Source organism: Catharus ustulatus, chromosome 2 (assembly GCF_009819885.2).
Source record: "Catharus ustulatus isolate bCatUst1 chromosome 2, bCatUst1.pri.v2, whole genome shotgun sequence".
Classification (NCBI taxonomy): Eukaryota; Metazoa; Chordata; class Aves; order Passeriformes; family Turdidae; genus Catharus; species Catharus ustulatus.
This window is the reverse complement of record NC_046222.1, coordinates 108,637,183-108,660,963: the sequence shown is the minus strand read 5'-3', so window position 1 is coordinate 108,660,963 and position 23,781 is coordinate 108,637,183. Positions and strand designations below refer to the sequence as shown.

Genomic DNA, 23,781 nt, shown 5'->3' with positions numbered 1-23,781 from the left:
AGGTGGTAAAATGTGACTTTACCTTTATTTTGTGTGATTAACAGGTATATTTAGATTTGCATTCTTGTACTGTACTTGTCAATAGCTTAAACTTCTATGTATGAAAATATTTAAAGATTTCACAATGATCTGCAAATAGTTTTGCTTTTAAAAAGGAGGAAGAATAATGAACCTGAACACTCTCTCCCCTGTTGTCTTACTATCTTCTGTAATTTTTAGAAGATGCAAGAAATTACAAAAATAATAAATTTTAAAATAATTGCAAAATTAACTGTATGCAGAAGCTGGTCACTGCCACTTTTCCATCTTATGGTTATGAATCTACTTCTGGTTTGGTGTCATCAGTAATTCTTAGAGAATTCTCATTGGAGGTTTAGTAGGGGTAGGTATGCTTTCTTTCAATAGCCTCTCAAAAAGCTTGTCATCCTCTTTGGAAGCAACTTCCAGTTTTTCTGTTTGAAAAATGAAATGAAAAGTATCATTTCACTACAGTATGAATCTTAATTTGCTTGTAGAGAGACAGACACAGAACAGTTGACATAACCATTAAGACACTTCACACAGAAACACAAGAAAAACAATGCAACCAGGGTGCCAATGTAGGAAAATTTTGCTTACAATAAATACAGTTTGAGTCCAGATGGTCTTTTTTCACCTTCTTTCCAATGGGTGTATAGAGGTTTTGAATGAAACCACTGAAAATTCCGGACATTGGGGGAAAAGTTTCTTTTATTTCCTTTTTTTTCTTGGAGTTTCTCAGTTTAACATCTCTGAAGTACCTGATACAACCTTCTAGAATGAATGAAGTGATGCCAGTATAAAAAATGGAATAGTATACCTGTTCCTGCAGCTGGACAGATGTACAGTGTTAAAAATACGGCTTCAGGAGCACAGCAGTTTTTAAAATGTTTCTAAACCAGAGTGATGAATAAAAGAGCTCTGGTTATATGTGATGGGGGCAGTTCATTCCTTAAGAGGAGAAACTTTCCATGATCATCAGTAGAAAGGTTGATGTCTTCTCCTTAGATACTGCTTCTGACTCCTACCTGGTCAGGCTGCCTGCAGTGCAGTACCTAACAAGCAGCTGTTTCCCTGCACCCAGGCATGTAAGGTTTACCTGCCCTCTGAACAACTGCTGGTTATACAGAAAAGAATGTGAGTGCCACTATTTTGGCCCTACTGCCCTAGATTTTTCTAGAGATAGGCTGAATTCCTGCAATCAAACATTCTGGCATACCTAGATAAATTGTTGAAAAAGCCTTTTTGGCAGTTTTACAGCATCGTGTTCCTGGGTAAAGCTGGGAGCTAATTGGGTGTATAATTACCTCCTGTTAGACATTTAACCAACGGATTTTTTTTTTCCTTGGTAGTAGGGAACCTTCTGGATACTAATGTTCCACTTTATCATAATAACTAACTAAAATAGTCCCTCCTACTTGATTTTTACATGGCTTTAATTATGCATGTTACATAAGGGTTTTGAGAAAGTGATTATTGCAGCAAAGTGTTCCTGTTCCAGCCACTCTTTTCCATAGGTGAGCTTTTAGTTGTTGAGAGCTTAATGTTCTGAGCAAATTACATTGCAGATAGCATTTTCTCTGGTTTTACCAGGACAGTTTAAAGGCCAAATGAAGTTAATTGAAGCTGTTGTTTAGTTGTCACTCCTCTGTCTTGCTTGTATATCTTTTCTGAGCTACCTGATTGGGAATATTGTGTTTCAGTAACCACGTGTGTTCAGGTTTTATAAAGACTCTTGTATGAAACCAGGCCTGACATTTAGCTCAGTGGTCCCCAAGTTATGACAGTATTTATCATATAGGGGCTCTGCAGTAATTTAGGTGTTGCATAGGTAGTTCTGGCTTGAAAACTGTTTATTCTACTGAAGACAGCCTAAAGAGACCTAGACCTAGAGAATCACTATAGCATATAATAACATTTTAGAGGAGTAAATTATTTAACTGATCAAGAATTGCAGATACATTCCACCTTTCTACCTACAGATTTTTAGGACAATTGCTAAAGATAAGATCAGTTATGAGGGAACTCATGAGCTCTTGGCAGATTATGGTGCTATTTGCTTTGTGGAAAAAATTCCGACTTGCTGTATTATGTCTGTTTCTCTGCAGCACTGTTCCAGACATCTAACTACTAAAGAAGCAGAAAAAAATGTCCACTATGTCTGTTATCTTAGTCATTATTTAAAACATTGATTTGGAAAACAAAGAAAGCAAAAGAATTTATTATTTATCTTTTAACTGGAAAGTGGTTGATTAAGGGAAGATTATCTGGAATAAGAAGGTTTTCAGCCAAACCTTTGTTCTGTTGAAATGAGGTAGTTCATCTAAACAAATTTGAGTGTTTATGATTTTTTATTCACTTGTTAATGAAGAATAAAAAAATAGACTATCTGGTTTGTGTTTTTCGATATTATACATGATTTATTAAAATTAATTTTTTGAATTCACTCTTAGGTATTCTTTGTTTTTGTGGCTATTTATGTATTTGTTTTAATGAGGGAGGGAGAAAAACCAGTTGTGCTGGTTTTTTTGTCTGTGGTTTGGTGGAAGAATAACAAGATTCTCAAAAATAAAAAGTATCTGCTCAGTAAATGATCTAGAACCTGAAGAGAAAGCAAGGTCCTTGTGCCAGGGAGGTTCCACTGGACCAGAGACTGTGTGGGACAACCTAATGGTCTCCTGTACAAGGACTTGCATGTCATTAAATCCTAAAAATTAATCTGTAATACCTGACTTATGATGAGTGATTTTTGCAGGCAAGTCACTCAGAATGGAAATGAATCACACAGCTTTCTGCAACTACAGCAACCATGTTTGTTTCTTCTTAGCTACCTCTATTTCAGCCAAGTCTGAAATAGAGGGAATGAAGCATTAGTGAAATAGACTTTATAGTCTTTTTCTTCTATTGTATTTTACAAACTGAAAGTAAGGCCATTTATTTGGGGCTTTTTTTGTCCTCAGGGTTCCAGATGAATGCATCCTCTTGGCCAATGTTTCTCTTAAGAACTCTGAATGGAGCTGAAATGGCACCTGCAGCATTCTTTAAGAAGGTAAGAAGAAAGGCATTTCTAGTAAACAACTTCTATCAATTGGTCAATGGTTATATTTTTTAATGAGGATGCTAAGATATTATCTGTTATCTGCAGCAAAGACAGGGAAGGCAAGACTATTATTTAAAATTGCTTTGAACTGGATTGACAAGCTATGGAACTAGACAGAAAGGAATCTGCTTCTATTCTGAAGAGACTAGACACCATTTCTTTTCCTGAGCTGAGACTTCAAAGTATGGTGTGCTATTTAGAAAAATTGTGTTTGCTTATTTTTTATCTCATGGATTTTAGATAAAATGCATATCATGTTTCTTAACAGCACTGTAGTTGTGTGAGTGTGCACAGGTGTAAAAAAAAAATTAATAGGGAATGAGACTCATTGGAATACAGTAGTGCTGGGAAAGGTTTTATTAAACATCTTCATTGGTTACACACTCATCATTTAAAATGTAGTGAGAAAGTAGTTGAAAATAGCAGAAAAAAAATAGGTTTTTTTAAACATAATTTTTGAGTAAGTTACTGTGAAATATGGAAAATACGTAAAAATAACAGTAATATTAAAATTACTTGGTTCGATTTTTTTGTTGAGATGATAAAACCCTGTTGTCATACTGAATGTGCTCATTTTGGGTACTGAGAGTGATACTGACAAGTATGTCAGCAAATCAAACAGTTGGGTTCAGGCCTGCAATCACATCACTTGGTGTTAATTTCATATAATTATAATTTTTTTTAGATAAGATAATATAAATTTTCTGAGGCGTGATGAGCCATGTTTCTCAGTGTTAGCCTGCAGCACAACTGAGATGGGTTTGGATAATAAAGTTCTTGAGGCTGAGGTGGTAATTTGTGTTCTGTTAGATCACAACTCCTGCTGTGGAGGTACGCTCATGCCAGTCACATTTGCTTGATTTTTGTTTTTCTTTTGTCCACTTGGAATTGGTCTAAGGCCAACTGAGTTAACAGAGGCATATAAATAATGTCCAATGCTAATGAATTTTTCATGGATTAATTGAGAGGTAAAGCTTTTACCAGACAGTTATCAGTCCCCAGAAATATCCATGCTCTGCAAACCTCTTCTTTATTAGCATGTAATAATTTCATTTTAGTATCTTGGCTGTCTTGCTGCCCAGACATAATGTATTGGTTGCAACCTATTGCTTATGTAAATACTTTTATCAGGGTCTTTCTGTCATGGAGAATTTTGCTAATTATCCCAGCTGTGTTTGGGGGAATAGAATGAAGATTTTTGTAGTGCAGAGGAGCAGAGGCAAATCTGAAATACAAATAAGCTTCCTTGAATGTGTTCCATAACTTCCTGAGAATAGTGACTAAAAGTAGTAAGAATGTTAAGGAAAAATAAAGGGCTGTTCTTTTGTTTTGTTTTTTTTTTTTCAAGAGGTCATAGAAGTACAAATATTCTACCATGCTTATTTTTGTAGGAACCACCAAAACCTGTGCCAAACTGCTTTAAAGTTGGAATGAAACTTGAAGCTATAGATAGAAAGAACCCATACCTGATTTGCCCAGCAACCATTGGAGATGTTAAAGGAGATGAAGTTTTTGTTACATTTGACGGATGGAGAGGAGCATTTGACTATTGGTGCAGGTGTGATTCTCGAGATATTTTCCCAGTCGGATGGTGTAGCTTGACAGGAGATGCATTACAACCACCAGGGAACAATGGTAAGATGACTAATAATATTGCTTAATTGTTTTTCTCCTCAATTACAGCAGAATTTTAAAAACCAGCTGGGTATATGCAGATAAGACTGAAGATTTGATTTGTGAGTAGCAGATGAGGATGAAATGTTGTTGAATTTTCTTTATGTAGCATAAAGCTAATAGAAATTGCTGGAAAACAATTTTTTCCTGTTCATAGTATCTCTAGAAACATGTTTTATTTAGTACTGTTAGGAGGACTTCTGATGACCTCTAATTTTTGTGTGCTTGTAAAGAATCTTGAACTAGATTTGCTGTTTGTATTATTGATAGATTCATGCTCCTGTTTAGTGCTACTAATATATTAGCTGCTGCCCTTCACATTATGCTAACTGCTAAGTAAAGTAGTCTTTGCTTCTGTGGTGATTGCAGGTCTAAACTATGTATTTAGTGTTTCTTCTTTCATACTCAAAAAATTCTGTCTTGTAGCTGCCTATGCTGAATGCTTTGTCATCCTCTTGCCTTTAGGGATGTTTGTTGATCAGATGATAGTGTCTCTAGAAAATGGCCACTCCATAACGAACAACTCTACCTTAGAAAGAAGGGAAATAGCACAAAGAGGGATATCCCTCAGTGTAATCCCTTTGCAACTCTGGGGACTGCTTCTCAAGTTTCTGTAGTGTAAGGCTTTTCTGTCAAACTGTTTGAGCTTTTCTATCCTCATCCCATACAAATTTTTCAGAAAGAGAGGTTTTGAAGGAGAGGAATCATATTTTAACTAATTTATTTATTAACCAGAATAAGTTGCTCTCAGTTAGAATTTTCACAGCTGGTGTTAGGTGAGTAGTAGATTGGTGTCACAGAACTCTCACCGGAAGTGGGAGAGGAACAGGAACAAGAAGGCAAGAAATCAGTAATATTTCCTGGCCTTTCCATCTCCATGGTTTTTCTCAGTCTTTTGATAGCAGATCAAGAACTGTATGGAAAATCTAATTGGAATTAGTTAAAGGTACCTCTGCATCCCTGCTCTCACCTGCCTGTCTGAAGTTGCTGCCGGGGTGTAGTTCCTGGAATGGAGTTTAGTGCATTCTGGCAGATTTTGGCAAGGGAGTACTATGTGTGTAGCTGTCCAAAATGATCTGCTGGTACAAACCTGCAGTGAGAGGGAAGGGGAATATCAGTTGAGGATGATGTACATTTAATCTGAAGTCATCTCATAGGTACCACACTGATCTTAATGTTTCTGTGCTCCCAATCCCTAAAGTGTCTTTCCCAGCTCCTTCAGGGTTCACCTTGTCTTTGGAGATCATGAATGAGGCGTGTTATTATGCTTAAGTTAATTATTTCTTTACTGTGGGGGTGACTGTGCACTGGAACAGATTGCTCAGAGGTGTTCCGGAGTCTCCCTTACTGGAGATATTCCAGAACTGTCTGGACACAATCCTGTGCCATGTGCTCTGGGATAACCTTGTTTGAGCAGGGAAGTTGGACCAGATGACCCACTGTGGTCCCTTCCAACCTGATGCATTCTGTGATGCACAAGAGGGGCTGTGTAAATAAGTGGCATAGAATTTTTAAATTAGTTTTTGTAGTTTTGTGACAGTTTAGATTACTGAGTCCAATTTCATTTTCTGGAAAGAAGATTATTAAATTGTTTAGTCTACTCCAATTTCACTGCTGGAAAGCCAGCAATATTTTGAGGTAAGACATACCTCAGTAATCAGGGAAGAATTTTTTTCTTGCCTGATTAGTGCTTGATAGAGCTCAAAGTTGTTTGACAATAAGTAAAGCTGGTCATGTAATCCAGTTCTTCAGGTAATAAACCAAACAAAATTCAGACTTGAAATATCTATCCAGGTAGGATACTATTGCCTTGTAATAAGAAAATAAAACACTCTAGACATTAATGAAATCTGAAGCAAGGTTCTTACTGACTTGCAGTTAAAGCTGAGAATTTTGAACATGTAGTAGAAACTGAGTGCAGAAGGGTGCAGGCTGGAGGTTTTTTTTTAATTCCAAAAGTGAGCCCAAAGTTAACTGCAGTTTTATTGAAATAGTGTATTCATTTTTTCTCTATTCTGAGCATAAATAATTTGTCACTTCTATTTTGCTTTGTGTTGTTATTTTTATTTATTTTGTATTTTATGTTTGTATGTGTTATATATACTTGTTAAATTTACATATCTGGATGAAATATTTTTTGCTCTGAGGTTAGGTTTTTCACTGTTACTTGATCGTTGTTGAGCTGTTAAAGAAGTGCAATGATAATCCTTTATTAAGATGTAAATAATAGCTTCAAGAAGAGTATAATCAAGTCCTTTCAATTCAGAAATAGGATGATGTTGTCAGGATTCTTCATTATGTCACTAGCACTGATTACTTCTGTTAAGGGAGAAAATATGACACAGACTACATTGCAGGGATTTGCTTGGAGTATTGAAGTGTTATTCTGGTCTGGACCTTTTTCCTGCTGGTTACTTCAGTATTTCTGTCTTGAATTCCTGCAACAGCAAATTAAAATAATTGACTTAAGAGTGGCTTGAATTCCAGAGTGAATATGAAAAATATTCTTGATTTTTGTAAAGCTGAAAGCATTTAAATGTGTTAAATCACTGCTTAGATGGTTGAAAAAACCCCAGTCTCAGATTTTAGCGAACATGCAAAGCCAATATCCTGCACTCTAAGTATGAAAGGAATAAAAGATGCTTTAAATTTCATTCATACTCAGGACAACAATTTCCTGCCATGAGATGTCTCATTTATCCTATTTATTCCTGCCATTTTGGAGTCTAATTTATCCTTTTGAAAGAGAGCTAAAATGCAGTAAGGGAAACAGTATGAAAATTAGGGAAATTTTTGTTTCAACTGTCTACTGTCTTAGCCTTTTAGGATGCCCAAAGAGAATGTAGGACCTCTGCCATGGAGGTGTTTAAGAACAGGCTTCTAGGATGTGGAGGAGTTTATTCAGACCAGATTATGTGTTGTTTTTGCTCTTTGTAACTGTATCTTCTGTTCCTCTCATTGGTATTGGACAGCTCATGAGCTAAGGTAAAAGATAATACAGAGGTGTTAGGTGAAAAGTTGTTTTGGACCAACTGTTGATAGCCTTCAGGTCCTAATATTTGTGTTCATGTTTTGTCCTTATCAGATGTGACTTCAGTGACCTGGCTGGTGTATGCACAGTGGTATGAAATGTACCATTCAGTATTTATACTATCAGAAGCTGTGCTTAGCTACTATTGTAGTTTGTGACATTAGAAATGTTTCCGATAGCACATTGGTTATGTATGGTTTGATTTCAGTGCTTGATGTTGGCTTGGCCCACTGCCTCAAGGTTAATATTTTAAGGGTGCAATAGATTGTTTTCTCTGTATCTCTGGGTAATTTAAATTCTTTTAGAGATGACTGGTTACACATAACCAGTGTTGTGAAAAGTACCTAATGAAAGAGATTGACATAGTAATGTCTGTGCTGGACCAGTCTGAAGGTCCATCTGCTCTTGAAGGCTTTCTCCAGCACTGGCTGAAAGCAGATGTCTGAAGAAAAGCATAAGCACATAGGAGACAGGTTTGCACAAGTATTCCTAGTATCTGTCCATCTACAGCCCAGCGCCTTCCAAGCCCAGAATAATGCTTTAATACTGATTACCTTCTCAGGTACTCAGCCTAAAAGGGAAGGAACTTGATCTAACCTGTTCTATTATATACTGGAACCATCTGAACTTTTAGCACCTACAACATCCTTTTTAGCCCCTACAACATAAGATGTTCTCTACTTGAGTACATTTTTTGTTGATAAATTGTTCATATAAACTTGCTGGTAGTTTCATTTCTTGTCCTTGGTTTCTTGTACTGAAACAGGTTCTTATATTTCCACTACATTTATGGGAAGATTTTGGTTTTGTTTTTCAGGGATCAGTTTTATTCCTCTGGCCACTCTTGTTGTTCTTTACTGTTTCCTTTTAATTTACAGCATTTTGAGTCACTGGATTCAGACGTGCATAATATATGGAAACTTAGTGACATAGTGGTGCCTTCTGTTATGTTTTTGTGCCTCTCATGATTATTCATTAATTGGTATTCGGGATTTTTGGACTTTTACTGATATTGTGTGCTTCCTTGGAGTGAGTATGAATGCAAAAAAAATTCAGTCGTGTTGCTTTAGTGTTACCTTCTGCATTTTCTTATTCTGAAATTTGGTCATCTCTTGGGTCCATGTAACTTCTGCTTTTGATATACTTTAAGAAGGCATTTAAAGTTTTATATCTTTTGCATGTTTTTTTATTCACTATTTTTTCTAGGCTAAATGTGTTGTACTTTTCTATTTAACCACAATAGATTGTAATTTTTACTTTACTCAGTTGAATAATAGAAATCTGTTACTATACCCAAGAACAATCTTCATATTCTTGTATTGCTCTGTAGCTCGTTGTATTTGAGACTTATGATTGAAGTAGGAAGCAGGTGACTGGAGATTTGTCAGAACAGTTTCTATTTGCTGTTTCTGTATAAATTCATTTTACTGTTTAGTTATTACATGTAAATGGCAGTTACTTAGGCAACCCACCTTTTTATTTATAATAGAAGTAAAACCTTTTCTGTAAAAGAGAGAAAACAAAAGAATGACTAGGGACAAGCCATGTGGGAAACAAGTTAGTACTTTCACCTGCAAAGATTGATTTCAATATTAAGTAGTATCTATCATTTAGATGTGAACAGCACCTGGAAAAAGAGGGATCAGTTTCTACATATCCATGATCTCCTCAGTCTTATGAAGCTGGATTTTTAAAGGATAAAGGTGATGCAATGAACTCAAAAAACTGCAACTGCTCTCTGTGCTCTTAAAATTTGGGAGGCCAAAGGAAGATGATAAAATTATTGTTAAAAAACACACCAAAACCATGATACACTGTAGCTTTTACCCTTAGTAATTTTCCTTCTTTCCCTCTCCTGTGTCTCCCTCTCTTCACACCCTCGTCATTGGTTTTCTCCTAATTTAGTGCATTTATTGTCAGTGGGAGCAATCTTCTTTCATTACACTAATCAGCATGTTGATGTTAAAGGTCTCCTTCTAAAACTGTCTGCAGTAATAAGAGTAGTACAGGCTCAAGCAGAGATTTAGAAGTATCTTATTTGTCTATATTATGATTTCTTATTTTTATTTGATTTTCAGTCATGTTCTCAATGTTTACTTTATGCAGATTTTACCAGTCTATGCACTGGAGATGGTCTTCTCTGTTGCTGATGAAATTATGTGAAAATAGCTGTGTTATGTTTTCAACTGAGTTGCACACAAATGGGCAACATCAGTACAAACCAAAGTATTGCCCTGTTTGCTGATGAAACAGAAGAAGTGTTGAAACTTTAGACAGAGCTACAGTTAGATCTGTGAAGACTCTGTGTTGTTTAGAGTAGCCAAAAAAACCCAGATAAGCAGGGTAATTAAGTTTCATTAAAGAAAAAAAAGGTGAAGTGGTACAATTTCATACTGCTGGAGGTTTTATTTTTCTGTCAGTGCAGCCAGCTTCTCTTCACGAGCAGATCACAGTGGTTAAATCAGGCACACACAGTAAGCAGATTTATGCTGTCTTCAGAATTGTACATGAAAAACTCCTCAGTGCTTCAGGCTAAAACCTGATTTGCCACATTCTCTCATATGTTAAGCTTTTTTTATTTGGCATTAATGTTTCCTGACATCTTGCAGCAAGGCTTGGATAGTGTTGCTACAGGGCAGTAATCACTTAAGAAAAAGTAAAGGTTTTGCCTTTGCTGAAGATGTGACCCTATTGTAGGTCTGGATTCCCCATCATCTTACTATGTTTATTTATAAGATAATTGTAATTGTCTTGTAAATTGCAAGTACTCCAACACATGTATTTTTGACTGCTTCATGGATTTTTTTTTTAATTTGCTCTTGTTCAGGTCTTATAGACACTGCAGGTATTTCAGTATACTCTAAACAGAAACTTGTGCTACTGTGCAGACCTCCCAACTGCAGCTTGAGTAATAGAAAACCCTACTTCTGTGTAGACTAAGCAGTAAAGAATTATTAAGCTAGTTGTGCCAAGCCATAGCAAATGGTTGTGGTGCCCTGCTAGCAGATAGGATTGAATGGATATTTTCCAAATCTGTGTTAATAGGTATAAGCTATGTTCACAGTATCAGTGCTGTCATGAAGATGCTGTGACCAAACAAATTGTGGCATTGTACTATCCACACTCTGTGTATGCTTTTTTCTTCCCTGGAAGCTTGTTGCTTTTTATTGTCTCGTTTTGGGCCCACCTTTCATCCTGCTTATGCTATTTGGGGAAAAATAATGACAAAACCAGGTCAGAATCAGCAATGATTGAGTGAAAAGTCAGGTTGTTAAATTTGTACCCGATGTGTAGAGCTGGGCTTGGTCAGGCTTACTGACAGATTCATCATCAGCACATCTAAGGTAATTCAAGTTGATGCTGTTTTGATAGTTCAAGTTATGTGCTTGCTCTCTTCCTTGTCAGAAGCTCTCTTCGTTCCTTCCAGATTATCAACCAAATATAGGGATTTTTGTTGGAGTTTGTCTGATTTGGGTTTTTTCCTAATGTGGTTGTAATGGCAGCACTTGTTGAAGGGTGAGACTAGAACCTGGCTTTTCACAGTTCTTGGTTTCTGGGAACTGACTGAACAGTTCTTCCAGGAGTCTTTCTTTAGTTTTGCCTGTACCCCCAAAGTCCCACATATCCCCTGCCCCATATTAGCTCGTAAAAGTTTTTTTTTTTTGGAAGTGATGTGTCTTAATTTGGTTAGCAGTGGGTTTTGATGGATCTTAAATGGTATTTTTAGTGGTCAGTTCTTTAGGGGTAGCTTTCCTACCTCCTGAAAATGTGGGAGACTGGGGGTGTGAGTGAAGGACTGAGGGACAGAAGGTGCTAGAGTGCTACCTGGGGAAGTCACTGGGAGAAGAATGCTCTTTCTTTTATCCATTTTTGTTGTACATTGCTTGGCAGCCTCCATTTTGCCTTTCAGTCCTGTGTAAGGTAGGATAAAAAATTTTGCAGAAGATAGAGACTTTTTATTTCTTTTATTACATTGGCAACACTAACTAAAATCTAGAAAGAAGAAAATTTCAAGCTGTAGTGTCGATGTCTTGCCAAGGTGGATGTTGAAGTTTCCAAGTGTGATGTTGCTTTTTAGATACCAGAATAATGACTTATAACTGATTTTGTATCATAGCAACACATCAATTAGTATCTCACAGCTACCTCATAACCAGAAGTAATCCAAAAAGATAGAAAGAGGTGAAATGTGTTGCAGATAGTTACGCTTTTGTATGGCTCTGTTGTTCAATTGAGACATAAGGACATAAATTTTTATAATCCTTGGCAGTAAGCTGTTTTGAAAAATTGCTAATCTTTTCCACTTTCTTTGCCAGTTGTCAAAACTATCATGATAATAACTGACTGTATTAAAGAAGGTTAATTTTATAGTTAAAACTCCAAACTAGAATTCAGGAGATATGTTTCCATTACTTCGTGGAATACTCACATGGATTTAGGGTCAGTTGCTAAATCTCTTTGCCTCCTTTTTTTTTTTTTTGTCTGTACATGACAGAAGGACCAAACTTTTATATTCTCAGAAGAACACTGGGTTTATATATTGGGTGGGGATAGGAACAATACTACAGTACAAATAGAATAATTTCTGTCTTGAAAAAAAAACTGGTTTTAAAGTGAACTACCTTTTTTTACTGTCCTAATCAGTACCTTCACCTCAATTCTGTGCAATTCTGTGTTCACAGAATGCATGGCAGTGAGCCCCAACCTTGCTTTTTGTCATTTCCCATCAGCTGTTTTAAGTCTTGTCTTGTAATTGCTTCCCGTGACATTAACTGAATGGGAGATTTATAGTGTTTAAATATTACAAATCTGAACCTTTTTTTCCCTCTGCTTTCCATAAAAATATGGAGTGATACTGTCACTGCTGATTATTTGAGCGAATTTTACTAATTAGACTTGCATTAGAATTCAGGCTTTTGAGCTATCATCTGTTCCATCCTCTTCCTAAGTACTGGAGGTTTCAGTAGCTTCATATTTCACAGTTGTCTTAAATATCTTATTCTGGAAAGAGATCTTGGAGATAAAATTCTGGGGTCAAATTCTGCCTGTGTCTGGGCAGTTTTTCTGCTTCTGGAAGCAGAACTTGGCTCTCATGTAAGGTGTAACCTTTTGGGTCCTTTTCATGCAAATGAGCTGCAGTGGGTCTGCCTGTTTCAGTGGGAGACTGAGTTGAGGCCATGCATCTCCAGGTTGTGAATTAAAAGATATAGGATTTGGGGTTTCTCTTACATTAAATGTGAAGTTTGCAGGTGTTGGGATTCTCACAGAACTGTTTGGGACGGGGGGGAAGAAAGAGAAAGAGAAGTAGTTAAAAGTATGAAAGGTGTGAGTTGTATGAAGGGCTGTATACCTACCTATAGCCCACACAAACAGGGCGGTATAACTAGAGCTCTGTGAACTTTGCAAGCACTGTTTAGTTGCTAACATTTCTATGGTAAAGTATATCTGTGTAGTGTAACCTCTGTTCTTCAGTTATTGAGGGTGCCTGTACAGGTTTGGCTCTAAACAAGATATTTGAGAAGGAAAGCCATGCAATGCATCCCATTCCTGAAACTGGAGTGGTGGATATTTGTGTAGATGAGCAACATGACACAAATACTTGATTTTGTTAGTGCAAATGAGAGGGCCTTTGTGATGCAAAGCAGCATCCTCAAAAGGCAAATGTGTTTTTTGGTTGTAAATATTCCAGCTAAATACTGCAGTAATTGCAAGCAGAGCTTGGCATTTTTCCTCTCTATTCTCTTCATCGTTATATTTTAACAAGTTCTCATGAGACTATTAAAATGTCTTAGGTTTTGGAACATGTGGCCTAGTGGGGATAACTCTGTCTACAGATGCAGTGGGTTGGCAGCTTGATTTTGCATGTCTTTTCATTTCCTCCCAGATCCTGTGACCCAGTGTAACCTTTGGTCTCCCTCTGAAGGCCGGGGTGAGGGAAGTATGAGCAGGTGACTGATGATCACTGTCAATACAGCCTGCAGACAATATGGGAATTACTTTAGCAGTCCCACTCCCTTGCGCTCCCCCCATCCTCTTAAATCAACAAATGCAAATAGCAGCTTCCTCATTTGCTGCTATCTCTGGGAGGCTGCCCAGGCAGCATGGGCTTTGTTGCAGTCCTGCCTAGTAAGAAAAGCAGCTCAGCCCTAGGCAGAAGGAAAAATACCAAGTGAGACCTGATTCCCCCCTCCCCCTTAATGGTTAATACTGCTCATATTTGGTCCTCTGGCATATGCAGGTAGGAAGATGCTGAGACAAGGTAGTGCGTGGTGTGTGTGGTTCAAGAGGGCAGCATGAAGTGGCTGGAGCTGTTTGCTTTGTTACTCTTTGTCCAGTAAATGTCCTTCTGAAAGGGAATAGGGATTGCCCAGTGTCCAAAACTCATACCTGTGCTCCTAGAACCTGTTGACTTGAAAGTAGTGTGTATTTAAAAACAGCTGTATGAGAACAGAAGTGCATTTGCTAGATTTCAGCATAGGCAGAAACACAAAGAGTTTGTTAAACAGCATTTCTTTACATGGTCATGATTGTTTTGTTCTATTCATAGTTGTGTGGCACAAATAAATAAAAATAGCCACATTTTGTATTGTTGTAAGTATGATACAATATGTAGTATTGTACAGCATACAGTTGATATTGTTTTGCTTTCTAGATATACAGCTTAACATGAGTTGTTCAGCAATTCAGGAACATAAGAGTAATGCTGTGGCAGCATTTGGTTAAAATTCTGTTCATCTTATTTTAAGTTGTCAGTGCATATGAAAATATGTTTTGGCATACATAAATAAAAGGAAGGTGATAATTTTATTCATCTAGAAGGTGGTCCTTCACAGCTACCTCGAGATATCAGGTCTGCATTTGATGTATTAGGATTGCAACCAGCCATAATGAAGAGATTTCTCCTGAACTGCCATTTAGGAATATAAGATAAGTAACTGAATCAGGCAAGGAGCAATGTATGTAAATGCTCCTACTGCTTTAGAAATGTGTATCAGCAGTACTTGTATTTTATAAGAAGTCTGTGTGCAGTGTATATTTCATCTTACAGTGACATTTTCTATTGTGAATACTTAAACAGTTAACTCCTGAATAAAGATACAGAGTTAAAGAAACAGTTGTAAAGCAATGTGCTGGACTGTTGAGTTGAATATGATTCACAGAGCTAGACATTTAAACTGTTACTCAATCTTTAAATGTTTTATTTTCTCAATCTCTCATTTCAAAAATATCTGTTTTATTATTTGTTTTACTTGCTTGACAGACAGCTTCAACATGCCAGTATTTTCAGGGAGAAAGATTCCAAATTCACAAAAATCCAGAATTAACAGCCCCCTATGCTCCATTTCCAGTATGAATTAGTGCTTTGAATCAGGCAGCAGTGACCAACCCAGTCAAAGCCTGCTTTAACTCTAACTTGCAATTCTTCTCTAAGTTATGTTGCATTAAGGTTTATGGTATTTAACGTTGGGATGAATCACATGAGTTTTACAATCAGCAAGATGCAAAAGGCTGTGATAGGGGCAGTGTGATACTAGAAAACTGTCTAATTTTGGTGTAAAGGTTTCAGATTATTTCAAATATGTTATGTGTGTTTCTTTCCCATACCACTTAACAAAGAAGTTTGATGTGAAAAAATTTCCCTATTTCATCTTCTACTTACCTGTTCTGCAACTTATGCATCTGTCTGCCTGCCTGCAGTTGAGCCAACAGAATGGAGTATTAGTTGGCCACAGGGACTTAGTATGTTTTTTGTTGGCCACAGGTGCTGCTGTAGCATGGTGCAGTACATCTTTTCATTGAGGATATGTCCTCATGTTCTGTTTGGCATCCTTTTGTTGTTCTAATCTATCCATTGGGAAGGGAATTGTTAAAATAAAACCATCGTTATTTCAGAGAAGATCGAGTTGGGTGGCAAAGACCTGTTTGCTAGGAAGTTTTAGTTGAATGCCATCTGGTTACATCTTAGTGCCTCACACCAGGTTATAATGCTGTCACATCATATGCATACTGGAACATATCCAAGTGGATATCTGTTGGGATCCCATATTGGATTGGGATGGGAGATTAACCTAGCTCATGGGAGAAAATCACTTCACTGTTATGAATGAAGAAGAATTATACTTTGTGTTTGATTTTTTGAATCTCTACCTCAAAATGTCTCCAGGTAGAAAAATCTGAGTATAGTTACGTGAGCTTAACTTTCTAAACCAGCATCTCAGACAAATACTCGTTAAAGACATTTTGCCTGTCATCAGTTTCTCCTTGTCACTGGGATGATTTTCTTTGCTGCTCAAATTTATTTTGTAGCTCCCTAGAAGTAGTTTGCATGTCTTGTAATTGTGGGAACTGCTCTTAGTGGAAAAGGGATGTTTTATAGGCTGTATAATTTGTGAAGTATTTTTGAAGGCCTTCTTGATGAATGGCACTTTATAAATATTGTAATTCAATTATGGGAAGCATTTATAAGGTGAGTGAATTAATTATGGGGGTTTTTTTCCCAACTTTTATTTGAATGTTTTTCTCTTAGGAAAGTCCCTCTAAAAGAATGGGTACAAAGAGTTCTCTCTTTGGCTTCAATGAAATTCTATAGTTTCATGCCAACCACTTAAGTTCAAAGTAAAAAGTATATTCATTTTACAATGTAAATTGTGCAGTACACTTTTATTTTTTTAAGCCTTTGTTAGAAAAGTTGCTTTCCATTGTTCATTTTGAGGTTTTCCCCCCCTTCCCTTTTGTTTTTGTTTTTCCTCAGTTTCCATTACAAAGAGCAGTGCAAAAATCCAATCTTCCCCTTCCAAAGTGACCCGGCGTTCAATGCAGTCTCCACAGAAATCTGCTCCAGTACCAGCGCCGCGGGGCAGGAAACCAGGTCGGGGCAAACCCCCTGGACAGTCTGCAGTTCCCAAGAAGGGCAGGTCTCCTAAAAATATTCCCCTGACAAAAAGCACCTCTCATACTGAAAATCTTAAAACAAGGAAAAAAAGTTTAAAACCTGGAAAAAAGGTTAGTCCTTATCTACTACTTTACTTTCTATTGAAAAATTTTGTAGTGAGATTTTTTTATTATTATTACTTAATTTTCTGTCTTCTCTTCAGCCTTCAGGGCTTTACTGTTTCCAGCAACCGATTACAAGGAAAGAATCTAGAATAGCTTTTCTGGAATATTTTAGTATATGATCCTGTGGATTATTTTATTCCCAAATGAGATTACTGCTTTATTTATGGGTGATTAATTGTGTTGAAAAATGCTATTCTGAAATAGAAAGACGGGGAAGCCTTTAAGGTTTTTAGTTTGGATTAGTCTGTTACTGAACCATATGTACAGCTTGCAGTTTTTGGCTTTGGGTTTTCTTTTCAGGTTTAGAAGGAAATTAAAAATAGCTTGGGCTTTATTGCATAATTTAGGCTTTTTAAGCCTACAGCTGGATTTGACAAATGAGTCTCATGGATACCCCCTAATCCTGGAGTTTCTAGCATGAAGCAGGAAGCTTCTATTTCTCTAGATGTGGGCCTAATTCTGCCCTGGTCTAAAAAGCATGATGCCTTTCTCCCTGCCCAGCTGAGTCAGACCTGGAGTGTTGGCAGCTGCCTCCAGCTTCAGCTCTGGTGGAGCTGTTTGGTCAGGTACACATTGGAACTGCACTTCCTGCTGCCACTGACACCAGCGCTGGTGGATGAACAGTCCCCGAGTGAGCCAGTTCAGGCAGCTCAGCTGGTAGACAGCACAGCATCCATCCCTCCTACTTCCTTCTTCATCTGCTCCTCCCCAAAAAAGCACAAATGCTGCAGCTGCTGCCAGGAAGAATAGGATCACAGCAGGGCAGACTTAGGGCAATTTGGATTGCCATGGAAGTACAGTCTATTTTCTGAGGCTTGCTCATGCACAGCAGACTGTCCAAGATGAGTAGAAATCCTGTAATGTCTTTCCTCAGGCAATTTGAGTTTGTCCTTTTGCTCCTTCCTGCTTGCATCACTAGTGAGGAGGTAGGGGGCAGTGCTTTTTCCTAGTGTTTTTTGGGGTTTTTTTTTTTTTTTTGGGTTCATTCCCCTTTCCTCCCCACAAGAACCGAAAAGTAGAAGTTTTGGGGCTTTTCTCCAGTCTGTATCATTGTGGGCAGTGGGATCTGTTCCTAATGATGCGTGGGAAGAAGTGGAGCAATGACAAGGTGGGGATTCTTCCTTCCAGTGATTGTGCTGGTCAGTGTGAAGTGCTAGTGAAGTAATATTAGAGCCTAGCCAGAAGCTCTAGTATGAAACTGGAAGCAGCACTTCATTGAAATGATGACGACAAGATAAGAAATAATTTGGGGGACCATAAACTGAAAGCTGAGCATTCTTCTCTGCTGCCCCTTGCAGTCAGAAATCCAAAATGGTAGGTAACTGATGAATTGGTCTCCTGTTTTGTTTCTCTACTTGGTGTATAAAAATGCACAGTGACAGAGATTAAACAGGACAAAGGTGCTCCTGTCCAGGCTTAGCTGATGGGTGGAATGCTCTTCGTTACTCTGGATGGGGCTTTAAAGGACAGTATTGAACACAGAACACAGGACTGTCATATCTTAAGGTCTTATTCAGGTGTGGCAGGATGTGCACTTGAATTAAGAATTTGGTCCTCTAGCTCTCATTTAAAAGAAATCAAGAGGCTTTATCTATGTTTTGAAATAGTAGTTGGAGGCACCTTGCCATTAGAAGAGGCTCCTGGGCCCTGGGTACCTGAAGGTGTCTGCTTGGAGCATTTGACACCTGGTTTGTGTGAAATGCTTGGAAGTACTGCTTGGGGAATGGGTGTTAGTGCCTGTCCTGAGGCAGCAAATCTGAGGTACCTCTATGCATTCCTAATTTTCTCTGTGGGACCAGGCAACAGAGAGGTTTTGCAAAATCTAGGTTTGATACATCTAATTTGGGATTTTTGTCTTGTTACCTTTAGCATTAAAAACTTGAAAAATTAGCTCCTTTTGAGAATTCACAGAAGGCTGTTATTGCTTTTGTAAGTGATTAAATTGCCAAGATGTTATACATATGTACAAACTTTTCTTTGGACTATTACACCTGTTAGCATAAGGGTAAAGAGAGGAAATGGGGCTTTGTGGGAGTTCTGTGGACAGGGTGTGTCTGACATGAAGTGCAGTCATACAGCCTGTACACCTCACAGTATGTATGCAAATATGTAAGTGGTATGTGCCTAGAGGCTTGAAAGAGGCTTTTTTTCTTCCATCCACCCCCCTAGACTGATGCAAAAAAAAACCCCTCCAGATGGGTTGTGCTTCAAGTGTGAGCTGGCTATTTGGTGTATTTAAGGACATTGGTATATGCCTGTCTCTTTGCAGAGTTGTTTGAACTTCTTTGCCCCTTTAGGTTTTTATGCTGCATTATTTATCATTTTGCAGATATTAACTTTTATTATACAGCCAGAAATGTTGAGCTGTTGCATCATTTTTTCTTCTTTATTTAAAATTTTTCTAAGCTCTGTAAGTATGAAATGCACGTTGGATTTTGTTTTTCATTTGTTTCTCACAGCTTGCACTGTATGTTTTTACTCTTCTATAATAAAGAAGAAACCTCTGTATATCTCTTTTATTATATTTTTAAAGTACACTTTACATAATAGTGCAAAGAACTCGTTTCAGAATTTCTTGAGGAATCTCCTTGGTCTGAGTGTGGGTAGCAGCCCTAAATTCAACCCCACAAAAAGAGTTTTTAAGCATTAAGCTGGTGAAGTTGTCCTGGTGGTAGAAGCTATGAGCCCTGCTCTCTGTAGGCAGACAGAGCTGATGTGCTCTCCCAGCTGGCAGGGGCCAGCCAGCCCCAGCCACTGTGCCCAGCTCTGCTGGGAATGTGACCTGTCTGATGAAACAGCAGGGCTCTGGGCTCACAGCTGGCTGCCTGTCATTAGGGTTTGCAAAATGGGACCCTCAGCTCAGACCCCCAGGGAGAAGGTAGGAAACAGCCAGGTAGTCTCACCATGTGTGCATTGGTGTGGAGAATGGATGGTTCCTCTTAGTTTAGTGTTTGTATTTTGTTTTCATGCCTATATTTTCCCCATTTCCTCATCTTTTCCCTTAATTTGACACCTATTTTTGGTAGCATGGTAAAAGAAAACTGCCCCCTCACAAGAATCCTTGCTACAGAGGGCCTTTGGGAATGTTCAGATAAAAATCTCAGTCTTCCCAAGTGCATTTTTTAATCTGTATTAAGAATGAAGACCTTTCTGTCACCCAGTGTTAAGATAAGTGGTCAATTCCTGACATGTAATACATCACTACTTGGTTCTGTGCCACCTCATCTCACAATGCAATGCCAAGCCTTGGCAGTCTATTCCTTATGTTCATGGTGATTCCTCCCAGTGCCATATTGTCAAGTACTTTCTCCAACCAAACCTATCTTCTCTGAACTCTTAAGTGGCACAGATTTTTTCGTAAAAGTGTCCTGAATTTCAGAAGAAACTTAATTTCTTCTTTTTAGGTGTTGTGAAGAAGTTAAGCACTTCTAGAAAGGTATATATTCTGATTGCTTTCTACATGGTTTTCAATACATTACTTGGAAAATAGGCTGCTTCTACAAGTTTAAAGGATAAATATGCTAAATGGAAGAGGGCTTAGCCTTCCTTAGCAAATTAACTGAATTTTTATTTCACTGTATATCAATTTTAATGGTAAATCCTTACCACATGACCACAAGTCTCTGCTGCATTCAGCAGTGTCAAGACCTTGGGTAATCTCTTATGTTCCTAATTTTTGCTAGGTAAGAGAGTCAAAATGTAATCTGTTCTCATGCAAAAATAAGTGCTGGAGGGAAAAGTGGTGAACTCTGATTTATTATTTCTTTTATTTTGGTGTATTTTCACAGTATGTCAAAACACATCACTGATCTCTTCTCTGGTGGCCAGTAACAAGGATGCAGGGAAATGACCTCAAGTTGTGTCAGAGAAGGTTTAGGTTGGATACCAGGAAAAGGTTCTTCACCCAGAGGGTGGTTGGCCACTGGAACAGTGCCTTCACCCAGGGAAATGGTCGCTGCACCAAGTCTGACAGAGCTTGAGAACGTTTGGACAATGCTCTCAGGCACATGATGTGACTCTTAGGGATGTCCTGTGCAGGGCCAGGAGTTGGACTCCATGATCCTTTCGGTTCCCTTCAACTCAGCATATTCTGTGAAATGTCTTCTATGTGCACATCTCTTTTCTAAATCCCAAAGATGTGTGCATCTCTTTTCTAAAGTCCAAACCAAATTACAACAAAATTCTCTTTTGCTCAGGTGGAGAAGGTAATGCGCACAGACTAATCTAAATGGCTGTGCTCTGAACTCTGGTTGTCTGTCATATTATAAGCTGCAAATAAGTTTGTTTTGGGAAAGGAAAAGGTTTTGGCAACCAGCATGACTGGATTATAACTACATTCTTGTTTGATATCTTGCATGAAGCACCTGAAAATTCCTGGAAGTGATTACTTGAGAATTTCAACCCCTTTGAAACAAGCTGAGGGAAAATACAGATGCACTGTAATGTTGACAACTAGACATGACTTAGGTTTCTTATGACAATACATAACACAGCCCAACTAATCTGAGCTGTGATAAACTCAGCTGGAAGGGCATGGACAGGAAAATACCCCAAAACACCTCTTCCTAAGATTTTTAGAAGAGTCATGAATTAGTATATGAACCTATTTCTTTTCCCACTTTTTAGGTAAAGATGAGCTCCTTTCTAAGTCATTTGTCTTCTAGTGCATTGCTAAAGTAGCTGTAACTGCAAACTGAAGTTTCTGGTCTTCCTTTCCTGAATTTTCCCTTCTCTGCTGTGTGTGGTAGTTTTCTAGTAAGGAACCACACACTTTCTTTGAGATGGTAACTGATAGCAGAAAGGTTGTGCAGACTCCTTAAAAAACATTAAATATTTTGACTCTGTTTTTTTTTCCCTCTTAACAGAAAAAAGTCTTGCCAGAACAACTGACTCCCACATCTCCTTCTCCTCAGTCATCTCCTGAGGGGGAAAATGGCACTACACAGATACTTAAAGATGGAATCAGCTTGCCTGGTGCAACTTCAGCAGTTATATCCACAGGTAAAAGACAAAGAAAAAAAAATGTGTGAAATGCCTTCCATGTCAGATAGTTTCATTTTGTGAAGAATGTGCTGCAAACTTATTGCTGTAAATCATTATCCTTATTTTTAAAGGTATTTGTAGGAGCCAGAGTTACTTTTCAGAACTAGTATTTTGATGCCCACATTATAGCAGTAAGTGCTGGGGCATAGGGACTTTTGATAGGTCTGCTAGACCTGGCAGTTTGTTCCTGTGTGAAGGAGGAAACATTACAGTTCTTTCATGTCTGTCCCACTCCTTAATGTATGAAATGGGAATAGATGTAGCTAAAAGCCCATATGATATTCTGATCCCATGCAAGCTGTACTATAATGTAACAAAATGGAGATTTTATCTTTATATAGCCTTACATGAAAAGAAACAACTCTGTTAAAACCCAGTAAAAGCAATCAGAGGGAATACATTCCTCTTTCCTCATGTTTGCTTTTTTTTCCATCTGAATATAATGAAATGTATCTTGAAAAGGACTGGCAGAAAAGAAATAAACTAGTAAATGAACTAACCCATTCAGCAACTGGTAACCCTATAGTGAAACAATTCATATATTGTCAGCCAAAATCTCAGAACTTTCTAAAAACGCCATAAATTACAGTAATTTCACGATTACAAGCCACACCGATTATAAGCCGCACTTCCGGGGTGTCAGCAACGTTTCGTTTTTCCTCCACAAATAAGCCGCACCGGATTGTAAGCCGCACTTTCGTTCGCAGCGAGGATCCGCGTGCAACTTTCACAAAGTTGCCAATTAGTAACAGAATCGCAGGATCGTGATGTTTACTGGCTCGGCCCCACTCGCCGCAGCCGCCAGGAAGCGGGAGAGCGGTGTGCCCGGCTGCCACTGACGCCGCGCTTGTCGGGGCTGGGCAGCGCTGCCACGCTTGCGGGGGGCGAGCAGCGCCGCTGCGCTTATCGGGGCTGGGCAGCGCCGCTGCGCTTGCAGGCTCTCACTTCCGGGTTTGGAAATTTCCTAAATTTGTTAATATATTAGCCGCTCTTGAGTGTACGCCGCACTTACGGGTTGGTAGCTAAGTTTTGGTCAAAATGGTGCGGCTTATAAGTGTAAAATTACTGTAATATAATTTTGCTTGGGTTGTTTTTTTGCATTTAAAACCTCTTTTTACAATAGAAGTTGTCAGGCTCTTCTCACGCCCAATTTTAGTCATGTGTAAGGGGAAAACATGTACAGTAATTTCACTATTATAAGCCGCACCATTTTGACTAAAATTTTGGTCCGAACCCGAAATGCGGCTTATAATCAAGTGTGGCTTATATACGGACAAAGAATGAAAAGTTGCTGTTTTAGTTTGGAGGACAGGTGTCTGCTGAGAAAGGCAGGAGCCTCTCTTTGAAATGGAGAATGTAAACCCCCTCCCTCCAAATTATTATAATTTTGAAATCAAGGGGCTTTCAGGCAAAGATACGGGAATTAGGAATAACAGTTATTTTCTAGGGAAATTAAAATAGAAATACAGTACTACAAAGAAACAAACTCCAAACCCTGACAAAGTCAGAGTACAACCTGACACCCTGTCAGGCAGGGTGTTGGTAGCAGTCCCATTAAATGATGGTTGCAGTCCCCTTGCAGTGACAGATGTGATTCAGTTGGAGCAGTGCTCCTGTAGAAGGTGCAATTTCCCTCTAAAGGTCCAGTGGTGATGTGGAGAAATCCAATTTTCCTCTGGAGTCCAGTGGAGAAAGGGGCTACCTTAGTGTCTCAAAACCTCTGGTTTTATTTTGGTAAGAAATGTTGGGCTCTTCCCCCTGGCTGGAGCAACTTCCAATGGGATGCAGTAATTTTATCAGTCACGCAGTGGGACTCAATGGGCCATTAGCAGACAATGACTGGCTGGAGGAAGGATGG

The 23,781-nt window shown here is 38.3% G+C and overlaps 1 protein-coding gene across 8 annotated transcripts in view; it reads left to right on the top strand.

The window, feature by feature from the left end:
- The window catches only part of SCML2 (Scm polycomb group protein like 2), a 75,775-nt gene that overhangs the window by 33,360 nt on the left and 18,634 nt on the right, over positions 1-23,781 (top strand). For all 8 annotated transcript variants that reach the window (XM_033052073.2, XM_033052075.1, XM_033052076.1 and 5 more), the window contains 4 exons: positions 2,979-3,067; positions 4,510-4,753; positions 16,576-16,826; positions 21,746-21,881. In XM_033052073.2, the coding sequence (XP_032907964.1) occupies positions 2,979-3,067; positions 4,510-4,753; positions 16,576-16,826; positions 21,746-21,881 (720 nt within the window). The remainder of the gene's footprint in view (positions 1-2,978; positions 3,068-4,509; positions 4,754-16,575; positions 16,827-21,745; positions 21,882-23,781) is intronic.